General features: G+C 35.6%; 1 protein-coding gene across 5 annotated transcripts in view; it reads right to left on the reverse strand.

The window, feature by feature from the left end:
• RAPGEF6 (Rap guanine nucleotide exchange factor 6) overlaps positions 1-25,240 on the reverse strand; it is a 191,207-nt gene that overhangs the window by 137,905 nt on the left and 28,062 nt on the right. For all 5 annotated transcript variants that reach the window (XM_030317510.2, XM_030317528.2, XM_030317504.2 and 2 more), the window contains one exon: positions 5,618-5,687. In XM_030317510.2, coding sequence (XP_030173370.1) covers positions 5,618-5,687 — 70 coding nt within the window. The remainder of the gene's footprint in view (positions 1-5,617; positions 5,688-25,240) is intronic.

The raw sequence follows: 25,240 nt of genomic DNA on the forward strand, positions 1-25,240 counted from the left end.
TTTTCATTTAGTTTTTTCCTTTTTTTTTTTTAAGTATAGTTGACACACAAGGTTAGTTTCAGGTGCACAACATAGTCATTTGACAAGTTTATACATTATGCTATGCTCAGAGCTACCATCTGTCACCATACACATTATTACAATATCCCTGACTACATTCCTTTCATTCCCATGACTTACTCATTTCATAACTGGAAACCTCCATCTCACACTCCCCTCCTTCACCCATTTTATCCACCTCCCACCCGGCTTCCCCTCTGGCAACCATCAGTCTGTTCTCCATATTAATAGGTCTGATTCTGCTTTTTCTTGGTTTTTTTTTGTTTTTTAACATTCCACATGGGTGAAATATGTTATTTGTCTTTTTCAGTCTGACTTATTTCCTTAAGCATAATATCCTCTAGGACCTTCCATGTTATCACAAATGTCAACATCTCATTCTTTTTATGGCTGAGTAATATTCCATTGCATATATACTATATCTTCCTTATCTATTTGCCTATAGACACTTAGGTTGCTTCCAATTCTTGGGTACTGTAAATAGTGATGCAATAAACATAGGAGTGAATGTATCTTTTCAAACTAATGTTTTTGTTTTCTTTGCGGAAATACCGACCAGTGGAATTACTGGACCATATGGTACTACTTTTTAAAAATTTCTGAGGAACCTCCATGCTATTCTTCACACTGGCTATAACAATTTACATTCTGACCAACAGTGTGTGAGGATTCCTTTTCTCTACATCCTCACTAACCTTTATTTCTTGCCTTTTTTGATAGGTATAACATGATATCTCACTGTAATTTTGATATGTTCAATGTACCTTATTAAACTTTCATTTGAGTGTATTCTCCCTGAGGCGTCCTTTGTTTCTAAAATAATTTTTTCCTGTCTCTTCAATTCCTTTACTGATTTTATACTCTTTGATTCTATTTTTCTTCTCATTTTCTTTTCTTGGTTTTTGAATTCCTGATTTTACGTTTTTAAAAAGTGTCCTCGAATGCTTGACTGAATATGTTTATCTCTAAAGTATGGTCAATTTTCATCTGCATGTTTTTTTTTCTAGAATGGGGATAATTGGTATGTAATGAATCTGTTTCTCATTTTTTTTGTAATAACTATATGCATTTATTCACCTTCCCTTTTTATCTTTTTGTGATACTGGAATGTTTTACAAGATTCCTAGTTTAATAGGAAATTATCAAATACTTTGAGGTCCAGGTATTTTAGGATACTTTTTCCTTTTGTTTTGCAGGGTGGGAGGTGGGGAAAGGCATCGTAAGACTGTAATTTTGTGTTCACTTTGTCTTGCAGAAACCTAAAATTTCCCAATGTGTTTCTTTCTTCTTTAGCACTTAAATACCTTTGTCTTAACCCCGAAGATACACACTTAGAAGACGACTTTAGCAAATCATTTCATTTTAAATGACTTCCCTGTAATCTGTGTTCTGATCTATCACACACACACACACACACACACACACACACACACACACACAATTTTACATTTTGTGTGGAGTTAGTCCTTCTGGCAGTGCAGGTTAACCTTAGTCCCTTTGTTAGCTTCCATCTTGTGTGTTTTCTGCAAATCTGCTTGGTTGGCCTTTGCTCACCACAAAGCCTTGGATGGCTGAGGGTTGGGAAAAGACATAGAGTGGGAGAGGTAACATGCTGAGAATTGGTGGGTTTTCTCCTTTTACTTACTATTACTTTCAAAATTTGTCATTCCCTGCTTCCAAGTTATGCCATGAGCATGGTATATGTGTACAATTCTTTCACTCTTCTTGTAGTTCTGCATTGTATTTGGAGGAAATGTTGGGAGACACTTTGTTAACTGGTTATCATTGTCTTCTGCTACCCAGAGGAGTGAGTTCTAAAACTTTTTAAAAAGCAACTAACAAATTCTAGAAAGCAATACAGGTTAAAAGTTAAATAATGTTGTCATGGGGAAGGTCTTTCTAATAGTAAGCATGACCCTAACCAGAAAGTTCTAGGAGGAAAATACCTTTATAGATTAAAAAAAAAACCTGATGTAAAATTCATTTTAACTTCAGTGAGAAAATGATATATTTACAACACTGTATAAGCAAAAGGGCTCATTCCTTAATAAAAAGCTCTTAATAAAAAAATTTTTTTAAATAAAAAGAAGAAGAATCCAGGTAGGAAAATGGGCAAGACAGAATAACAGTAAGAAAAAAAAAAAATGCCCATAAATAGGTATATGAAAGTACGCACAAGTAAGCTGCAAGAGGGAGATTTCCTTATAATATGTCAGATTAAGAAGATTAACTTAACAGGTGATCAGGAAGATGTTCATTACCAGGCATTCCCAATCACTAGAGGAGTTACTCAAATTTGTACAAATATACAGTCAAACCATTTGAAAGAACTTATCAAAATAAGAAACATTTACTTCTATCATATTTGCAATTCTACCTTTAAGGAATGCTAAATAATTTCATCTAAAAAAATACAGAATACCAAGGATTTATACTGGTACAAAATATTTAATACATTTTTATATATCAAAAGATATAATATTGGGGCACCAGGCTGGCTCAGTCAGTAGAGCATGCAACTTGATCTTGGGGTCGTGAGTTCAAGCCCCATGTTGGGCGTGGTGCATACTTTTAAAAAAAGATGTTGTCATGGTGATAAACCAAAAAAAAAAAAAAATCAAGATTCATAGGACATTTTGATAAAATCCTTCAGAAATATCAGAAATAAAAATCTTAAAACTATTTTGTATTATCTTTTCCTATAACTTATAAAGCATTTTTTTTTTTTTAATGCTGCTCATCAATGAAATGAGGTTTCGGAATTTAAAAATTACCAACCAACCAACAATCAATCAATAAATATTTGATGTGATTTTTTGGTAATTTTTAAGATATTATATACACACAATTTTTTTTCTGAAACATCTTAGAATAAATTGACCCCAAAATATGTCAATATATATTTCCTAAGAGCAAAGATTTTGTATCACACAACCCAAGTATATTTCTCAAAATCAGCAAATTCAGTATTATCTAATCCACAAGTCCATATTCAATTTTCATCAATTGTGCCAAATGCATTTATAGCCACATTGCCCCTCTGTGTCCAAGATTTAATACAAGATCAAGCATTGTGTTTAGTGTCTTTTTTTTGGTCTTTAGAATAATTCCTCAGTCTTTCTCTGTGTTTTTTGACACTGGAATGTTTAGAGTATAGGCCAGTCAATTGGTAGAATGTCTTCAATTTGTTTTGTCTGGTATTTTCTAATGACTACATTCAGGCATGCATTTCTGGCAGGAAATGCTCACAAATGTGATATTTTGTCCTTCTCAGTTCATCATATCAGGACTAGTATGTTATCAGCTTGTGCCCAGACTGATGGTGGTAGCAATGATATTCATTATAGGGGTATCCTCCATGTTACCCCATTAGAGATTTGGTAATTTTTCCCTTCATAAATGATTTGTGGAGAGATATGTTCAGATTATGTAAGTATTCTGGTTTCTCAAACATTAGCCCCCAAGTCTTAGCATTCATTAGTGATTTTCTAAAATCATTTTTTCTGTATTTATTAGTTCACATTACATTATCAGGAAGAACATCTCCCTCATTCATTCATCCATATCTGGAGAACTTATAAATTCTTATGTTATATACAGGGGTATGATTAATTAATATGAATTTTTATGTAGATTCTCAAATTGTCCCAGATTTGGCAAACAGGAGTTCTTTTAATCTGGTTCCTCTGTCTTTTGCCAGGTTCCTATAATTCTCTGAGTATTTCCTTGCTTTTAGGATGGATGATTAAAATATTTTATACTTTGATATAGAGGTAAGTTATAAGGATTATACATTTGTAAAATCTCAACAACTTGTACACTTAAAATAGATGTATTTGTGCACATCACTCTAGCTAGCAGCACTGTGCACTGTCTCCAATGTTATGAGCAAGCAATTCTTAAACCACTCTGTGTAAATAAATATAATGATAATAGAAATCAAGCTTCTCACTGGTAGAAAAAGGATGTACAAAAAAGCCAAGAGGAAAGGCCAGAATAAACTCTAGGTATCAAACACATATAGAAAGAAAGATATATGTACACATAAGTGTGTGGGTATACATACACTCACAGATATATTTTCTAACTCTGTTTATTGAGAGGCTCTATAAGCAAAGAGGTGCTTGGAGCAATGAAAACAACTGGCAGCCACATCATGGCTTTAAATACTGTCCTCCAGTAAAAGCAAGCAGGTGTCCTTAGAGAAAAGGCTAACTTCAGATATGGGAAGAAAAAAGCTTTCCCTTTGACTTAAGGGAAAAATTAATTTAATAATATATGAGTGATTAATTTCTACGTTATTAGCTTAACATAGTGAACTAAATACTTAAAAATGGTTAAGATAGTAAATTTTATGTTGAGTATTTTACCACAATAGAACCAAACAACAACAACAAAAAAATGCACATGAGAACACTGCAGTAAAAAGCACAATTCTTTCCTGATAAAGTAAAAGAAATACAAAATAGATGAAATGACAAATCAGTGAGAAAACCAGTACTTCTCGAGCTAGTTTTCTTGCCATGTCCCTCAATACATTTATTTAAAAGGGAGAGTTCTGAGGCCTTACTAGATACACTATATATACCAACACTTAAATATAATACATAGTCCAAGCCTTGAGCAAACTTCAATGGACTTAACATTCACTGAATACTTACTATGCAAGCAGCACTCTGCAATCCTAACAAAGACACAAACTAATTAAGACCTAATTTTTGTCTTTTAGGAGTTAAAATATGAAATTTAGGACAGTCAGTGCATGACAATGTAGGTGATCGAGTTTGTAGAAGAGAAAACAGAAACTATTTGAAGATGTGCATGACAACAGCACCATGAAATGGTAAAATGGTTTAGTTTTGATGCCTGACAATAAAATCCTTCATTAAGAATGCAATCTCACTTCTCAATAGTTTAAAATCAAATTAGATGACAGGATCATCTACATGAGATGCTAGGAGGACAATGAGTCGATCGAGGTCATCTCAGAACAGGTTAAAACAAAGCTGTGTTTTTGGTTCTTTTAATGCTTAGAAAACAAAATAAAGTTAGATTTTCTAACTTTACATCAACTACCTAGATTTCTTAGGAAAAAGGATTATTCCTTAAATATACTCTAAGTAAAAATATTAAGATCTAAACCACTTACTTGGTTATAATTTTGTGTCTCTTTGTCTCTCTTTCCCTCAAGTCCAGCACACAGAGTGATGGATGTTAAAAGATTATTAACTAAATTGAATAGGAAAAGAGAAAACACTCGAAAAATCAGGGTGCCTTCATTTAAAATTTCTGGTAAAACTAGTAGAAGAAATCACCAAATTTGTAAATGTTGTATGTAACTGTATCATTTTCCAAATTTTCTCAAGGATCAGGAAAAACTTAAAGTAGATAAAAACATATCAAATTTGGTATATAGGTCTGATGCTACTTAATATTTTAAATGTCCCAGTAATGGAACCTCCTTCACTATTTAAAAGCTTACATTTAAAGTTGAAACTCAAGTATATAAAACAAAAAACAAAGAAAAAAACAATTCAGCATTCTTTAGAGTTCTTACCACAATCATTTCTGAAGGCTCTAATACAAGACAATCACATCCTCTTTTTCCTCCAAACTGCTTACCAAAACTATAAAAAAAAAAAAAAAAACAATTTCTTTAGCAAAGATTACAGATAAAATATATCACATAGGAAAAAAAACCCCAAAATCCTAGATGTTAACCAAGAAATTGTAACCCTATCACATATGTGAATAAGATTTTCTTAAAAACAAAATCACCTTTCTTCTTGTTTACAGATATAAGTGATCTCAACAAAATTCTCTGTAAAAATTCTTTTAAAGTATCTGCCTTCAACTCGTCTCTAAAGCTAATCATAAAAGATACTTGCCTAATCTCAACTTTTGATTTTGGTATAATGTTGAATTAAAGTAAAAACACCTAATAAAAAATGAAGCCACCACTATAGAGTACTTTTATGAAAATAAATTATAATATTTTGGGAGCAGTAATAAACAAAAGATACAAAGAACTTAGAAAATATAGCCACATTTAAACACACAAATAAATGTAGTAAGATAAAGAGGTGATTTATTTTTCAAAAACAGTGTTGGGAGTCCATGGCTAGTTCTTTCATAAAAACTAAACTGATTTAGTTTTCAAAGAAAATATATTTCTACATTCTTTACCTGGGAGAAAGATTTCTCAGCAAATCAAAAAAGCGAGCACTCATACAGGAAAAACAATGTTTCCGTTTGAAAAGAGAAATTGATAATTTTAAGAAGTGGGGAGGAGGGAAGAGAATAAAATACTTGTCAATTATGTAAGAGACACAGTATTAACATACCTAATATGCAAACCACACTTAAAGAAAATTATAAAAGCAATCTAAAATATTACATCAATGAAAATTAAGTACCATGGCCAATTATAAAATATCTAAAATATTGCTCCAAAGTAACCAAATTAAAAAGTAACTCCACTAATCATGCAAAATAGAAAATATCAAAAAGTAAACTTAATAAAGAAATACAGAAGTCCTTTATAAAACATTATGCAATTTTACAGACTGGAAACACAGATTGAATAAAGAAAGTGACCTATCATGTACTTTTATGAAAAATTCAGTATTATAAAATTTTTAATTCTCCACATAAAGTTATATACAAATAATGGTTCATAACAAAATCCTAAGGTGCCTCCTTAGTGCACAGTAGGCATCACGTCAATCTTGCAACAAAATCTTAATATCTAATTACTTCTACACATAAAACTCACTTCTTTTTCTTAAGCAGAACAGTCTATTTTTTGTTTTTTTCCCCAAAACATCACCTAATCATCTTATGCATAAAATAATTAGAAGTAAATTTGTCAAAGTTTGCTTTTACTGAAGATAGAGAAACAGGGACTAGATTTATTCTCCCACCTGAAAAAAAAAAACTAAAACATCAGACAAAATATATAAAACATCAGTTTCAAGACACTGGAAAACAGAAAGAACAGGGCTGTGATCCCTAGAAGTGAAAATAAAAAAAACTTCATTTACGTATGAGCACTAGATCAGAATTAGGAAATTTCCTTCTCTATGTCTAGTATGCTCAAAATTTTTATCATGAGGGGGAGCCTGAGTGGCTCAGTCGGCTGAGTGTCCGACTCTTGATTTTTGGCTCAGGTCACAAGCCCTGCATCGGACTCTGAGCTGATAGTGCAGAGCCTGCTTAGGATTCTCTCTCTCTCACTATGCCCCTCACCCGCTGGTACTCTCTTTCTCTCTCCAAATAAATAAATAAACTTAAAAAAAATTATCATGAACAGGTTTTTTTTCAAATTTTTTTTGTTTACTAAAAGGATATGGCTTTTGTCCTTTATTTTACTAACAGTATATTGTATTAATTGATTTATGGATAGTAAACCCTCTTGCATTCCCAAAATAAATCCACTTACTCAGTTTTTAATCCTTTATTAATATATTCCTGGATTTGGTTTGCTGTTATCTTGTTAATGATTTCTGCATGTATGTTCATGAGAGATAACAATGTATAGTTTTCTTGTGATGTCTTTGTCTGGTGTGTCAGGATAATATTGGACTCATAAAATAGGTTGTAAGTGCTCCCTCTTCCCCTATTTTCCAAAAGAATTTGCATAGGATAATTAACAGTGCTTTCTTAAATACCTGAAAACATTTAGCACTAAAGCTCTTTGGGCCTAGGCTTTTCTATGTGGGCATAAGTGTAATGATCAATTTCTTTACTTTTTATAAGTATAATCAAAGTTTCTCTTACACTCTATTTATGGCAATATATGTCTTTGTAAGATTTGCCCAATTTGTTATAAAGTGGCTCATAAAATTTTCTAATATTTTAATTTCTGTAGGACAATAATGTCTCTTCTTTCAAGCCTCATTTTGGTAATTTGTGTTTTCTTTTTAAAATGGTCAGTCTATCCCAAAGTTTATCAACTTTGTTGACCTTTTCAGTTCATTGATTTTCTCTATTGTTTTTATGGTTTTTATTCCAGTGATTGCTACTCAAGCTTTACCTCTTTTTCAAATTTACTTTGCTATTCTTATTCTTAAGATGGAAACTTAACATGACTGAATTGAGACCATTTTTCTTTTCTCATGAAGGTGCTCCAAATTGAGTGCTGTGAATTTCCCTCCAGGAGGCTTTAAGTGAAACTCAGTATTTGACATGTGTTCATTTTCATTCATTTCAAAACATTTTCTAATTTCCAATGTCAACTATTCTTTGACCTATGGGTCATTTATAAATATGTTGTTTAAATTCCCACATTTCTTTCTGGAATTGATTTATAATTTAATTCGAGGGGCACCTGGGTGGCTCAGTCGGTTAAGTGTTCGACTTCAGCTCAGGTCACCATCTCGCGGTCCGTAAGTTCGAGCCCCGCGTCAGGCTCTGGGCTGATGGCTCAGAGCCTGGAGCCTGCTTCCGATTCTGTGTCTCCCTCTCTCTCTGCCCCTCCCCCATTCATGCTCTGTCTCTCTCTGTCCCCAAAATAAATAAACATTAAAAAAAAAAAATTTTAATTCGAACATACTCAGAAAACAAACCCTGAATTATTTCACCCTTTTAAAACTTACTGAGATTTGTTTGATAGCCTAGAATATGCTCTATCCTGGAGAATGATCTAGAAGTCTGGAAAAAAAAAAAAAAACAAACCAATGTATCAAAGTGGTAATTGTACCTCTCAAGCTAAATAGCTTTTCTAATTTTTCAATCTAGTGGTTCTACTGATTATAGACAGAGTTCTGAATCTCCAGCTGTAAGAGTTGAATTTCTAATGATCTTTTCAATTCTGTCAGTTTTTACTTCTTTTATTTTAGGGCTCCCATCAGAAAATATATAGATGGTAAAAACCGTTTTATGTTCCTAATATACTCATCCTTTTAGCACTATGAAAATTTGCTGTTAGTCTCTAGTAATATTTTGGATTTTATAATTGATTTTGATTGATATTGATATGACCCCTCCAGTTCTCTTATGAATATAATTTGCCTACTATATTCTTTTCCATCCTTTTACTACAAATGTATTTGTGCTTTGAACCTAAAGCATATAACTGTATCTTGGATTACCAAAGAATCTGTTAATCTGTCCTTTAAGTGGAGTGCCTAGACCACAAGTATGAAATTACTGACATGGTTTTTCTACTTATTTTGTAAATGCCTCATCTTTTTTGTGCCTCTGCTTCTACATTATTGCCATCATTTCTATTAAACAAGTGTTTTCAGTGTACCATTTTAATTCCTGTGATGATTTTTAAATGCTTTTTTGTTGTTAAATTTTTTTTTTAATTTTTCAAATGTCTATTTATTTTAGAGAGAGACAGAGCGCAAGCAGGGGAGGGGCAGAGAGAGAGGGAGACAGAATTGGAAGCAGGCTCCAGGCTCTGAAGTGTCAGCACAGAGCCCGACGTGGGGTTCGAACCCATGAACCATGAGATCATGACCTGAAATGAAGTCGGCCACTCAACCAACCCAGGTGCCCCTGCTGTTGTTAAATTCTTAATAGTTAATCTAGGGATTACATTACGCATCGTCAACAAGGCAAAGCTGTCCATTCTCACCACTTCCAATCAACAATGTACTGGAGATTAAAGCCAGGGTAGTAACACAAGGAAAAACATTAAAGGCATAAACAATGGGTATAAAGAAATAAATGTCTTTACCAGAGACAACTCATTCTGAGTGCAGCAAAACTCTAAGGACCTATAAACTTTCTTAGAAAACTTAGAGTGTATCAAGATCACAGGATATAACATCCACATATAAAAACGAATTAGCAATGTTTTTATATACTAGCAATGAATAAAATAAACATGAAATGAAGCAAACAATGCCATCCAGAATAGGATCAAAAAGAAAAATACTTGTAAACAGTTTAACAAAAACATAAGACCTACACACTGAAAAATGTAAAATGTAAGTGAGAGAAGTGAGAGAAATGAAAGATGTAAATGTAAGTAGAAACAATCCATGTCCATGGATCGGATAGTGCTATGTTGTTAAGATTACAAATGTCCCCCAAGTAATCTAAAGATTCAAAATATTTCCAGACTTCCAGTTTCTGTTCTGGCATATAAGAATCTTAGAAATTGCTATCTGTCCTAATAACAAGTAAAAAAATGAACTAGTAAGTCACCCACTTTTTCTTACCTCTGTAATAGAATTGAGATAACTGAGCAAACTGTTGCCCCCAAATTGAAGGGAACAGACAAGTATAGATAATTACAACCCAGAATAGCAATTTCTGCAGGCACTAGCACCAGGATAAGAAAAACCAAACTATAATTGATGAACTGCTGGAAGCTCAGTGTGGACAACTTTGAGAGTTAAAAACTTCAGAGACACAGTCAACTGAAGGGGCCTCGACACTTTGGAGTTTTACCTCACTGATCTCTACCAGGATCTCAGAATATGTAAGAGAGACCCTTGTACTTCTGGCGGGGGCAGGGGCAGAGGACCATTTTGAAACATCCTACAGTATTCTTGACTTCTTTTCAAGGTCTGCCCATCAGAGCCTAAGTGACCTTTAGAAAGGAAAATACTCAACCTTCCATAAGGAGAAAGGGAATGCCCAATTCCAGCCCACTCTAGCGATCTTGACCCACTTCAAGGGGATGGTGGGCAGGGGGTAGAAACTGAGAAATACAAGGCAAGTTCAAAATACAGAGGTAATGGCTCACCAAAAGACTGAGATCTAATCACAGGACTATGAAATGCTTCCCCTCCTCTCACACCTTACCTGTATATTACGAAAGGCCCCCTCCTCTCACACCTTACCAGTATATTACTAAAGGCCTATTTATAGCGATTCCTTTTACCCAGTACATCATGTCTGGCTTACCCAGTACATCTACATCATGAGAACGCAATACTAGAAGACAAAAGACACAGACGAAAAAGACAGATCAAGCATCAGAACCAGACTATGATATGGCTAGGATGTAGAGTAAAAATTATACACCACAACCAAGGAGGATTTAACTAAAGTATACAAGGACAGGGGCGCCTGGGTGGCTCAGTCGGTTAAGCGTCCGACTTCGGCTGAGGTCATGATCTCACAGTCCGTGAGTTCGAGCCCCGCGTCGGTCTCTGTGCTGACAGCTCAGAGACTGGAGCCTGTTTCAGTCTGTGTCTCCCTCTCTCTCTGCCCCTCCCCCGTTCATGCTCTGTCTCTCCCTGTCTCAAAAAATAAAAATGTTAAAAAAAATTAAAAAAAAAAATGAAGTATACAAGGATAGTTCAATATTCAAAAATCAATTAATGTAATCCATCACATCGACAGGCTAAAGAAAAACTACAGAATTATATCAATAGATGCAGAAAAAAATTTGACAAAATCCAAAACCCATTCGAGATAAAAACCCAGTAAACCAGAAGTACACGGGAACCCCCTCAACTTGTTAAAGACTATTTAAAAAAACTAATAGCTAATAACCACTAAGATCAGAAACTAAGCAAGGATGTCCCCCTCAACCACTGCTTTTCAAGTTCATAGTGGAAGACCTAGCTAACACACTAAGAAAAGGAAACAGAAGGTGTAAGATTGAGAAGGAAAAGATAAAACCATCCTGTTCAGATAACATGTTTATCTATGTAGAAAATCTGGAGTAAAGGGGGAAACACCAAAAACACTTCTGGAGGGGCGCCTGGGTGGCGCAGTCGGTTAAGCGTCCGACTTCAGCCAGGTCACGATCTCGCGCTCCGTGAGTTCGAGCCCCGCGTCGGGCTCTGGGCTGATGGCTCAGAGCCTGGAGCCTGTTTCCGATTCTGTGTCTCCCTCTCTCTCTGCCCCTCCCCCGTTCATGCTCTGTCTCTCTCTGTCCCAAAAATAAATAAAACGTTGAAAAAAAAAAAAAACAAAAAAAAAAACACTTCTGGAATAAGCAATTACAACAAGGTCACAGGGTACAAGTTTAATATACAAAAGCCAATTACTTTCTTATACACTTTGAATGAAGTGGAATTTGATATTAAAAATACAATGCCATTTCCATTAGCTGCCCTCCAAAAAATGAAATTCTATGGTAAAAATCTACCAGAATAATGTATGAGACCTATATGATGAAAATTACAAAACTCTGATCAATGATACTGAAGAACTAAATAGGGCGCCTGGGTGGCTCATCAGTTTACTGCTCGACTCTTGACTTCGGCTCAAATCATGATCTCATGATTCATGAGTTCGAGCTCTACATCGGGCTCTGCACTGAAAGCACGGAGCCTGCTTGGGATTCTTTCTCTCTCTCACTCTCTGCCCCTCCCGTTTGTACTCTCTCTCAAAATAAATAAATAAACATTAATTTTAAAAAGTATAAAAAATAACTAAATAAATGAAGAGTGATTCCATGTTCGTGGATAGGAAGACTCATTGTCAGCATGTCATTACTTACCATCTTAAATTATATATTCAGTACAATTCCAATTAAAATCTCATCATGTTATTTGCAAATACTGTACTGAAAAACCAATTCTAAAGAATACATGGACAGGCAAAAGACCTAGAATAGCAAATGCAATACTGAAGAAGAAGAACTAAGTCAGAAGAGTGACACTAACTCACTAACTGACTTTAAAATGTATCGTAAAGGTACAGGAAACAAGACACTGTGGTACTGGTTAAAAAATAAAGGTATCAACAAAACAGAACAGAGAGCCCAGAATTAGATTTCCATGAATATGCTCAACTGATTTTGACAAAAGAGCAAAAGCAATACAAGTGGAGCAAAGACAGTCTCTTCGACAAACTGTGCTGAAAACACGTCAAAAAAATGAATCTAGACACACATCTTACTCCCCCTCTACACTGAAATTAAGTCAAAATGGATCACAGATCTAGATGTAAAACATAAAACTCCTATAAAACATAGGAAAAAGCTAAATGATTCTAGGTATGGCAGTGACCGTTTAGTACCAACATCAAAGGAATGATGCATGAAACTAATAAATGATACGCTCAACTTCATTAAGATTAAAACCTACTCTACAAAAGACAAAGTCAAGAGAATGAGAAAACAAGCCCCAGATTGGGAAAAATATTTGCAAAATCTCCATCTGAGTAAGGCTTGTTATCCAAAATACAAAGACACAAAGAACTCTAAAGTGAACAAGAAGAGAACTAAAAATACTTTTACCATATGACCCAGTAATCACATTCTATGGAATTTACCCAAAGGAGCTGAAAACTCATGTCCACACAAGAAGATGCACACGGATGTTTACATCAGCTGTTCAAGAATCAACTTTAAATTCTTACAATTGATATTAAGACAAACAATACAACTGAAAATAGAGAAAAGGGGTGAACGATTTTCAACAAAGTAGAAATGCCTACTAAGCACAAGAAAAGATCCACAAAAGCACTGGTCACTACTGAAATGCAAATTAAAATCACATGGAGATGTCATTAAGTATACACTGTAACAGTAACAATCAAAGACTGCCAATACCAGGTGATGGAGAGGATATGGATAAACTAGATCTATTGTATGTTGCTGGTCAGAATGTGAAACAGTACAGTCATCTTTTAAACAATTTGGTGCTTTCCAAAAGTTAAATATATGCTTGTCATACAACAGAACAATCTACACAATAAATGAAAACACATGGCCCATATAAAGACTTGTAAACAAATCTTGGTAACAGCATTATTTGTAAAAACTCCAAAACTTAAACAATAAAAAATTTTTAATTTTCAAAAATTTCTATCTTCTGGTAAATGGCTAGACAAAATGGGGTATCTTTCTAGATTGAAGTACAATTCAGTAATTTAAAAAAATACGTGTGTTACAAGTGATACGTGCTCAATATGGGAGAATCTCAAAAACATGCTGACAGAAGCCAAAAACAAAAGACTACTTCTAAATATCTACAGAAAGTATCTAATGACAGAAAGGAGATCAGATTAACCGCAAAAGAGCATGAGGGAACTTTTTCAGGCAATGCAAGTCAACTGTAAATGTCATGTACCAATGTACACATTTACCATAAATTATTCAACTGTGAACTTAAGATGGATGAATTTTATGGTATGCAAATTATACTCCAATAAAGCTATTTCAAGAAAACGGTCTTAAAAAACAGAAATAAATTTTTACAAATTTGGAGTATGCCAAGATTAATTAGAACACATAAGTATTACAATAAAAGGGGAAAAAAATCATCCTTGAGGCTTTGTAACAATTAAAGAAGTTGCCACTGAAAACTGCAAAGGCATGAAATAGTCGAGGAAAAATATATTCAACAGATATATCTGTTAATTTTTATCCATGATAAGTAACTCATATAACTCAAAAATAAAAAGACAACCTCTAAAGAACTGAACCAACTTTTCACAAAAGAAGGTATGTGAATGGTTAATAACTACATGCAAAAATGCTAGTAGTTATCACAGAAATGCATATTAATACCACACAATCCATTACATACATAGCACAAGAGCAAAAATTAAAGACTAACCATATCAAGCACTGAAAAGGATAAGTAATGGGAACTCAAACTGGTGGTGGCAATATAAATGGTACAACAGTCAACAAAACATTTGGCAGTTCTTTTAACAAGTTAAACATGCGTAGCATACAACTTAGCCACTGAAGTCTAGGTATTTACTCCAAGAAAAAAACACATGTTCATAAAAAGACTTGTTCAGAAATGTTCATAGGTGCTTTATTCATTATAGCAAAAAACTGCAAACAACCTTAATGTCTTTCAACAGTAGAATGTATAAACACATAGTGGTACATCCATACAATGGGATACTAATGAACAATTTTATAAAATGAATTATCAATATACAGAGTAACATGAAGGAATCTCCAAAACATTATGCTAAGTGAAATATTTTAAATACAAAATGCTAGACAACTTATTGTTCCATTTATAAAAAATAGTGGTAAATGTGGGGTGTCTGGGTGGCTCAGATGGTTAAGGGTCTGACTTCAGCTCAGGTCATTATCTCACAGTTTGTGACTCTGAGTCCTGAACTGGGCAGAAGGGACCCTGCTTCAGATCCTCTGTCCCCCTCTCTGTCCCTGCCCTACTCATTTGTGGACATACAGACTCTCTGTCTCTCAAAAATATAAATAAACATTTTAAAAAATAGTGGTAAATGTAATCTATTTACTAGAAAGCAGAACAGTGGTTGCCTGATGATGAGGGTACAATATAGTATAGATTATAAACTGACAACCAGACAAATGGCATCTACAAAAAATTTGTATCTAGGAATACACTTGGTGAAAAATTGAATGCTTCTACCTTCTCATCCCCTAATTCCCCTTCAATACAGAACAAGTAAATAGTGTCTGTTCTCAGCACATCTATTTTCTATTTAATTTTTTAATGTTTATTTGTTTTTGAGAGAGAGAGAACATGAGCAACGGAGGAGCAGAGAAAGAGAGAAACAACTTGAAGCAGGTTCCAGGCTCTGAGCTGTCAGCACAGAGCCCAATACAGGGCTCGAACTCACGAACTGCGAAATCATGACCTGAGCTGAAGTCGGATGCTTAACCGACTGAGTCACCCGGGCGCCCCTATTCTCAGCCCATCTCTTCAACACTGTACTGTAATTTCTTCCCAGGGCAATATGACAGGAAAATGGGGGGAAGGCACATTTAAATTAGGGGAAAAAAAAGAAACTGTCAATTCACACATCAGTAGACAAGAGATCAGAAAAATCCTAAAGAATCTGTAAGACAGCTATTAGAATAACGTGAAATTTAGCAAGGCTACAAGATATAAAATCACACATACAACACCTCAACAGTGAAAATTACAAAACACTGCTGAGAGAAAACTACAAAACACTGTTGAAAAAAAATTAAAGACCTAAACAAAAAGAGTGATGCACCTTGTTACTGGTTTAAAAGATAAACTGTTAAGATGTCAATACTACCCTGGGTGCCTGGATGGCTTAGTCAGTTGAGCATCCAGCTTCGGCTCGGGTCATGACTTTGCAGCTTGTGGGTTTGAGCCCCATGTCAGGCTCTGTGCTGACAGCTCCGAGCCTGGAGCCTGGTTCAGATTCTGTGTCTCCCTCTCTCCCTGCCCCTCCCCTGCTAGCGCTCTGTCTCCTCTCTCTCTCTCAAAAATAAATAAACATTAAAAAATTAAAAAAAAAAAAAAAAGATGTCAATACTACCCCAAATGGTCTAACAGATTCAGTGCAGGTGCAATCAAACTCCCAGGCTTTGAGCAGCAGGCAAAGAATCTAAGATTAGAAAGGAAAAACAGTAGGAAAGTTCTCTTTACAGAGAGGGCGTACTTGAAAGTAAATGCCCCAGGTTTTTCTTTTTTTTTAATTAATAAACTTATTTTGAAATTCATGTGCAACTGCAAAGAACCTATAATGACCCAAACAATTTGGCAGAGTTGGGAGGACCCATACGTTTTGTGATTCAAAGCTAGAGTCAGCAAGAAAATGTAGCAGTGGTACCACACACACCCAAAAAAAATCAATCAATCAATGAAACAAAGTAAACAACTGGGAAACAGATCCACACGGTCAATTAAATTTCAACCAAGATGCAAAGGTAATTCAGAGAAAGGACAGTTTTGTCAACAAACGGTGCTAGAGCAATTATGTATAGGTATAAAATGAGATCCACATATCATACACTATGTAAAAAACTAGACACGGGGCGCCTGGGTGGCGCAGTCGGTTGAGCGTCCGACTTCAGCCAGGTCACGATCTCGCGCTCCGTGAGTTCGAGCCCCGCGTCGGGCTCTGGGCTGATGGCTCAGAGCCTGGAGCCTGTTTCCGATTCTGTGTCTCCCTCTCTCTCTGCCCCTCCCCCGTTCATGCTCTGTCTCTCTCTGTCCCAAAAAATAAATAAATGTTGAAAAAAAAAAAATTAAAAACTAGACACAAATAGATCACAGACAAATCTATCATAGCATAATCTGAAACTAAAGAACTTACAGAAAAAATTATTTAAAAATTATGTGTAATCAAAGATTTTCTACCTACAACATAACTATAATCCATTAAAGAAAAAAACCTGATAAATTGAGTTTTATCAAAATTAAGTTCTTCTGCCCTCTGAAAAGAAATCCACAGAGTGAAGAAAATATGTGTGTGGCACATATCTGTTAAAGGACTTGTGAAAAGCGTAAGGAACTTCTATAAAAAATAAGAAATTGTACAACTCTACCTGCCCCTCCCAAATGGGCAAACGATTCAAAAAGACACTTCACAAAAGATATATAACTGACAAGTAAGTACATGAAAAGATGCTCACAATCATTAGTCTTTAGGGAAATGTAAATTTAAACTACCATCAGATACTATCACATACCCACGAAGACATGTAACTTAAAAAGATTGACCTTAACAAGTGTTCGTGAGGAGGTGATACAGGCATTCTCATATATTGCTGGTGGGAATGTAAAATGGCACAACTTTAGAAGAATATGGCACTTTAAGAGGTTAAGTATCCCTCTACCCCATAATCTAGCCGTTCCAAAATATATACTTATATGCCCAAAATAAATGAAAGTATGTGTACACATGACGGGTTATAATCCATTCTCTTCCCATGTATTTACTCAAAAGATAAGACATCGTATGTTCACATAAAGACTTGTACACAAATGTTGATAGCACCACAAGTCAAAATAATCAAAAAGAGAAAACCACCCAAATGTCTACCAGTAGCTGAACTGCAAAGAGTGGTCCATACAAGAGAATACTGCAATAAAAAGGAATACAGATGAACACTAAGGGCACTATGCTGAATGAAATAAACCATACAGAACACAGAAAGACAAATACTATATGGGGTCACATGGAGAGTTCCAAAACTTTTTTTTAAAACCTGATTTCAAATAAAGACTAAAATGGTGGTTGCCAGGTACTCAGGGGAGAAGGAATTACAGTGATGAAGGTCAAAGCGAACAAATGTGCAGATACAACAGGAATGACTTCTAGTGATCAAATGTATAGTATAGTGACTTAAAGAAAAAAGAAATGAAATATTGAAATAGTGATACATATCACAACATGGATAAATCTCAAAGTAATTTTAGTGTGAAAAGCTAGACAAGAGTATATATTTTATGTTTCACTTCATATAAAATTGTAGAAAATGTAATCTAGAGTGACCAAAAAAATAATAGTAATTAATAATCCCTGGGGACCAAGGGAACAAGGACGGATGAAAGAAAAAGTTTACAAAGGAACATGAGCAATCTGGGGTGGGGGGAGGGGGGGAGTGATGGATATGTTTATTAGCTTTATTACAGCACTGGTTTTACAGGTGTATGCATACACCAAAACTTATCAAACTATTTTAAACATGCACAGTTTAGTCTACAATTATACCTTAATAAAGTTGTTTAAAAAATTAAGAAAATAAAAATGCAAGCGACCAAATGAGATAAAATGTGTGCAAAACCTGTCACCTTGCAGCATGAATGTATTAAAGATTCCTACAAAATAATAAAGACAAACAGCTCAGCTTTGAAACGGGAAAAAAAAAAATTTAATAGGAAGTTCACAAAAGAATATAGAGGAAGCCACAACCAGTAAGCACAAGAAAAAGTGCTCAGTATCACCAAGCCGGAAAATTAAAATTAAAACCACTTCACAGTGACTAGAATAGCTAAACTATAAGACTGACAATCACGTTTGTGACTATGTAGAAAGAGAAACAGAACTCTTATACACTGCCAGTGGGATTTTAAAATGGTACAAGTGCTATGGAATGGAGTTTAGCAGTTTCTCATAAATAATTTCTCTATTAAACTTCAAGACACATTATAAAGCTATAGTAATTACAACAGTGTGGTATTCAAGCAGGTATGAACAAAATCGAATGGAAGAGATTAGAAGCCCAGAAACAGGCACTTCTGTGGATATGTTTATTTAAAAAAAAAAAAAATGTGGCATTCAACAAGAATGGGAAAAGGATACATAGGAATCCATATGGAAAACCATGCAACATTATCATACTCAAAAATCCACTCTAAGCAGGGGACCTGGGTGGCTTAGTCAGTTAAGCACCCGACTCTTGATTTTGTTTCAGGTTATGATCTCACGGTTCCTGGGATCAAGCCAGCAACGGACTCTGCACTGACAGTGTGGAGACTGCTTGGGATTCTCTCCCCCTCTCTCTGCCCCTTCTCTGGCCATGCTCTCTCAAAATAAATAAATAAACATTAAAAAAAATCCATTTTAAGTAGATTATAGACGTAAATGTAGAAGGAAAACAAGAAAGTGCTAGAAAATAATAAAGGAAACTATCTTCATGACTGCAGGTACCATAAATATTTCTTAAGCAAAGAAGACAAAAAGAAAAAGACTGAACTGCTCTGTATTAGAGTTAAGAACTTTCATTCATCCAAAGACACTGCTAAGAGAATGAACAATACAAGACACAAGGAAAATATTTTCCAACAAAAATAACCAAGCAAAGATGCTTATTCAGGGTATACAGAGAACTTCTACATCTCAGGAACAAAAAGACAATGCATTACAAAAATGGGCAATGGATTTGAAGATGCGCTTGAAAAACAAAAAGATTATTCAAATAAAAATGTACTCATTAGCAATCAGTAACATGCAAATCAAAACTATAATGAAGTATATAAATTCAACAGAGTAACTGAAATGTATCAGGATAAAAAATAAAAAGCTCGACAATACCAAATGTTGGTGAGGATGTGGAACAACAGAAATTCTCACACAATGCTGGTGAGAGTGTGTAAATTAGTACATTCGCTTTGGAATATAACTTGTAATCAACAGTATGTATATGTTGTTCATATGAACATAGGCACATCCTGTGAGCCATCAATTCTCTGTGAGGTGTACCCTACATAAATTCATGCCCATGTGCATCTAATGTACAAGAATGTTCACAGCTGCTTTCCTAGTAACAGCTCAACTATAAAATGTAATGCTAATTAAGAAAAATGAATTAACTCTAACTACATAGATGCATCTCATAAACAACACTGGCTCAAAGAAGCCATACACAAAAAAATATTGTATGATTACATTAACACCAAGTTCAAAAGTAAACAAAAACCAAACTACGGTGTTTAGGTATATGTATCGTCAGGCTAAAACTCTACAGATACCTAAGACTAATTAAAACCTCAAAAAATAGTAACTTTGGGTGGTGGGGGGAGTAGGAAAGTTGATTTGAGGAAAGACTGCAGGCTGCTTCTAGGGTGCTGACAATGTTCAAATTCTTGTTCTGGGTAGTAAATAGGCAAATGTTCAAGAAATTACAGTAACTCCCTGATATGCACATTAGGTTCCTATTAGGTAAAAAAAAAAAAAAAAAAAAAAAAAAAAAAGAATTTCTTACATATGTATTTAAAAAAAAAAAAAAACCCACGAAGATTTTAATAAATGTAGTTAGTTACCTATGTAAATGGGTTAAATGGTGTGGAGGACACTAAAAGTGGGAATAATAATATTTAAAATACCTCTTGTTCTACTGTTTTCACTTTTGAATGGTACAAATTTACTTCAAAAAACTATCTTAAAAGTGTGTCTTTAAAAAAAGAACACTACTATTTACAATGCTATTTACAGGTGATAACTTTACCAACCCAAGACTAGCAGTGTGCCTGACACATGTAGGCACTAAGTGTTTGCTATATGAATTAATGCCCTACTACTGGAGATATTCTCTGACTTCAATGTTGGTTCCCTTCTTCTAAGCCTAACTAATCCTGCTGATCTGTAGAATCCATTGCCACAACTGTTTCCCCAAGAAAGTTTTCTTTACAGGCCAAACAGACCCTTTTCAAACAAAAGAGTCATCCCAAACCAAAGTAAATCAGTATTTTGTCTTAAGGGTAGAGTCTTATAGAGAGATGACAATACTTATTTGCACCATAAATTAACGTTTGAATGAATAAATACACGCATTAAATTTTATTTAAAAATCACACATAATAAAGTCCTTGCTTTTTATTTAAAAATTTTTTAATGTTTATTTATATTTGAGAGAGGGAGAGACAGCGTGCACCCATGCATGCACATGAGTGGGGGAGGGGCAGAGAGAGAGGGAGACACAGAAGCTGAAGCAGGCTCCAGGCTCTGAGCCTGATGGGGGGCTTGAACCTATGAACCATGAGATCATGACCTGAGCCGAAGTGGGACACCCAACCGACTAAGCCACTCAATTGCCCCAGTCCTGGCTTTCTTGAGCTTACAGATTTTACTGTAGCAACTATAAAGTGAACTCAATTCCAGAAAGAGACTAAATTCATTTCAGAAGACATTTACATTTCAGACTTGATTTTTTACTTATATACTGAGTTCATAGTAAATTGTAAAAAAATATTGATTTAAAATACATATAAAATTTCGAATGTCCTGCCCTCAGTGAAGTTTCCGAGAATTCCATAATTTGGACACAAAATTTCCCCTCCAAGGTGAAACACAACTTGCTGTATCTCATGCCATCAACCAAACAAAAAAAAAAAAAAAAGAGAGAGAGAGAGAGAGAGAGAAAAGGCACAATGTTTGGTTGGTTTTTTGATTCTAGAGGTAACATATACTGAGTGTGCTACTTTGACCCATTTTCAGCGTCACCCACAAGGCTGTACGCAAATTCAAAATGGAGGATAAGCCACTGAACCATTGCAGTCTTATGAACCTGCACATCTAATGGTACGTATAGGGTCCATGGCAAACACAGATGCTCTACAGAAACTCTCCCAAGCACTAATATGAGAATGATAGTGCAGATGTCTACAATTTCTGAAACACTTATGATCTCCTCTGCAAATAACTATTATCCTTTTGAGAAACAAGCTCTGGCTTGCTACTGGGCCTTAGCAGACGCTGAATGACTAACCACGGGACATCAGATGACGATGCTGCCTGAACTTCCTATAATGAACTGCATAGTTAGCCACAAGTGCCAGGCAGGGCAGTAGCCATCTATTATGGAAAATAAGAAACTGAATTTACCCAAGAGCTGGTAGGTAGATCAGACTCCAACATCAACTCCTGTTGCAGTGCCTCCTCTACCTCAATCTATGCTTATGGCTACCTAGGGAATTCCTTATGACCAGCTGACAGAAGAAGAAAAACTGTGAGCCTGTTTTATCAATGGGTCTGCACCCAAAAGTGGACAGCCAAGAGGTCACTCAGACATAACCCCCAAGGAAGATGGTAAAGGAAAATTGACCCAGGGAATAGAATTACAAGCAATACATTTAGTTGTCCTTTTTTCTGGATTTAGAGATGGCCGGAATTTTATTGATCAAAAGAGATTCAAGGGAAGTTACTAATGGTAGGGCTGAAAGGTTAGGGACCAGGAACAAACAGGATTGAAAGGAAGATTGTTAACAAAAAGTCTGGGAAGTGGTATGTAGAAGGACTTCTTTCAGAATGGGCATAGACTTTCAATATATCTGTATCTCATATGAATGCCTGAAAGGCATCCACCGTGAAGGAGGCTTTAATAATGAGGTGACTAAAATGCCACGCTCTGTGGAAGTCAACCAAACTCTTCCCTCAGCTACACCAGTGCTTGTTCAATGGGCCCATGAATAAAGTGGCCATGGTGGCAGAGATGGAGAATATGCAGGGCTTAACTGCTAATGCTACTGCTAGGAACCTAATCTGCCAACATGAGAGATTAACAGAAAGTCTCCTTATGGGGACCAGCCAGCCACCTAGGGCCAGATTATTTACAGTGAACTTTTCCTGTCATGGAAGAGGCAGGTATTTGTCCTCATTGGAATAAACACATATTCTGGAAATGATCTACCTTCCACATCCATAATGCTTCTGCCAGCACCACTATCCATGGGCTCACAAAATGCCTGCTCTACCATCCTGGCACTCTAGACAACACTATTTTTGATCAAGGCACTCATTTTGCAACAGCCTATGTACAGCAAGGGTTTCTGTCTCCCCCAATAACCAGAATACACAGATCTGATATTCAAGGCATGGAAGTAAGAGCGGCTCTTCTCACTACTATACCTAGTAACTCATTCAGAATTTTTGCTGCCCATCCAAAAAACTTTGTTCTGGTTTTGAGTCCTAGTGCCCAAAAGAAGATTGCTTCTATGAGGAAACACAATGGTTCCACTGAATTAGATACTTTCATCTGGCCAATGAACCAACAGGCAGGGGAAGGGGTTACTCTAAAGGCCTGAGTAATTGATCACAATCACAAGCACAAACTGAGTTGCTGCACAAAATGGGGGGATTCCCTTAGGCTCCTTGTACTGCCATGTCCACTATTCAAAGTTTATGGAAAACTACCACCACCAACACAACAGAGCAGGACATTTAAGGACCCGTCAGAAATGAAGATTTTGTTAACATCATCAGGTAAAGGATGCAGAACGGATGAACGTCTGGCTTAGGGCAGAAGTACTGAATGGGTAGCTAAAGAAGGAAGCCAGAGGTACCAATTACAGCCATGTGACCAATCACAGAAATAAGAAATATAGGGTATTTTTTTCCTTTGTTTATTGCATTTATGTCTGTATTTATGTAAATGTTAACCATTTTCTTCTTCCCTCTGTTTCCCTTATTTATTTTAAGTATAGTTTGGTGGAAGCGAACTTTAGTCTTTGGTTAACAGAATTTTCAAAAGCACTGTGATGCACTATATAATTAATATAACCAGTAATGATTGTTAGGACTGTGCAATTCCTTATTTTAGGGACAAGGTAAGAAATTCTTCACTGGTACAAAAGACAGCTGTATCTTTTAAGGTGACAACAGAGTTGTTTTGTTGTTGGATGGGAGTTCAAATTTGTTTAGAAGCACCCATGTAGAAGCTAAGGAACTCAGAGTGGACTGTGCCAGTTATCCACTGCCTTTCAATTGGAAATACATTCATGCTGTTTCAAATCTACTTTCCAATAAAGGATCTAGATTCAGTTAATGCTATCCTTCTGCCAGCTGAAAATGCTAAAGCTTTGTCAGTAGAGGGTGCTAGCAGAAGAACAATGCAACAGAAAAACTGTCTTTCTCAAGGGGAAGGGAAGGGAGAAGTGCACCAGTGTGTGCGTGTGTCAAGGCAAAGGAGGTCCTGTCCCCAGCCTCAGGGCCCAACCACACCCTAGCAGGGGGAGGGGAAGTTCTCTGGTCAGTCCTGGTCAGCAGTTCCCTTCCTGCCAGCCCTGACCCTATGAGTGAGGACGAGGTCTGGCACAGGCAACCCAGTGAAGTTCTCCATTACCTACTGGGGCTACAACATACTTCCAACAAAATCTGAAATCATGGGGAGAGGGCCCCCCTGCCAAATTTGTTCTTTACTTGGGTACTCTCCCTTAGCTCCTTTACCCTTCTTAGTGCCTAATCTCTTAAATTAAACTGTCCATGTTCGAATTACTGTGTGGTTTCTGTCTCCTGACTAATGCAGGGAATATCAAATATTTTTAATAGAATAAGCTATACTTTTATGAATTAAAATACTACTACCATTCTTCGTATACTAAGCAGTGTTCATATTCTGTTGGTATCATAATAACTATATCCCAAAGTTACTATGCTATAATAATATTGAGAAGCCAAAAATCACTTAATACTTCATATATGCTAAGCATGTTCTAAATTTATCTGCACTGATTATTAAGTCTAACAACCACCCTACAATGACCTATTACAAATATGTGTCAGGGGCATCTGAGTGGCTCAGTAAGTTAAGCATCCAACTCTTCATTTAGGCTCAGGTCATGATTTCACAGTTCATGGGTTCAAACCCTGCAATGGGCTCTGCACTGACAGTGTGGAGCCTGCTTGGGACCCTCTCCTCCCCCACCTCTCAAAATAAATAAAGCTTTAAAAAAAAAAAAACCTAAAAAAAAAAAAATGTGTCAAATGAAAAATGTGCATCCCCTACCCAGAAATGTTTATTTTTTTTAATTTTATTTTTCTAAGTAATTTCTACACCTAATATGGGGCTCGAACTCATGACCCTGAGATCAAGAGCTGCATGCTCTATTAAATGAGCAAGCCAGGGGTCCCCAGAACTGTCCTTTAAATGATTAAAGAAACTTCTATAATGTTTATTGTGAAGTTCATGATGGTTAGATTAATGAACCATGAGTTTGTTGTTTAAATGTCACACATTTGTGTCACTTATTTTTTTTTTAGTGTTTATTTTTGAGAGAGAGAGAGACAGCGCAAGAGCAGGGAAGGGGCAGAGAGAGAGAGGGAGAGAGAGAGAATC

This window comes from Lynx canadensis, chromosome A1, assembly GCF_007474595.2.
Source record: "Lynx canadensis isolate LIC74 chromosome A1, mLynCan4.pri.v2, whole genome shotgun sequence".
Lineage (NCBI taxonomy): Eukaryota > Metazoa > Chordata > Mammalia > Carnivora > Felidae > Lynx > Lynx canadensis.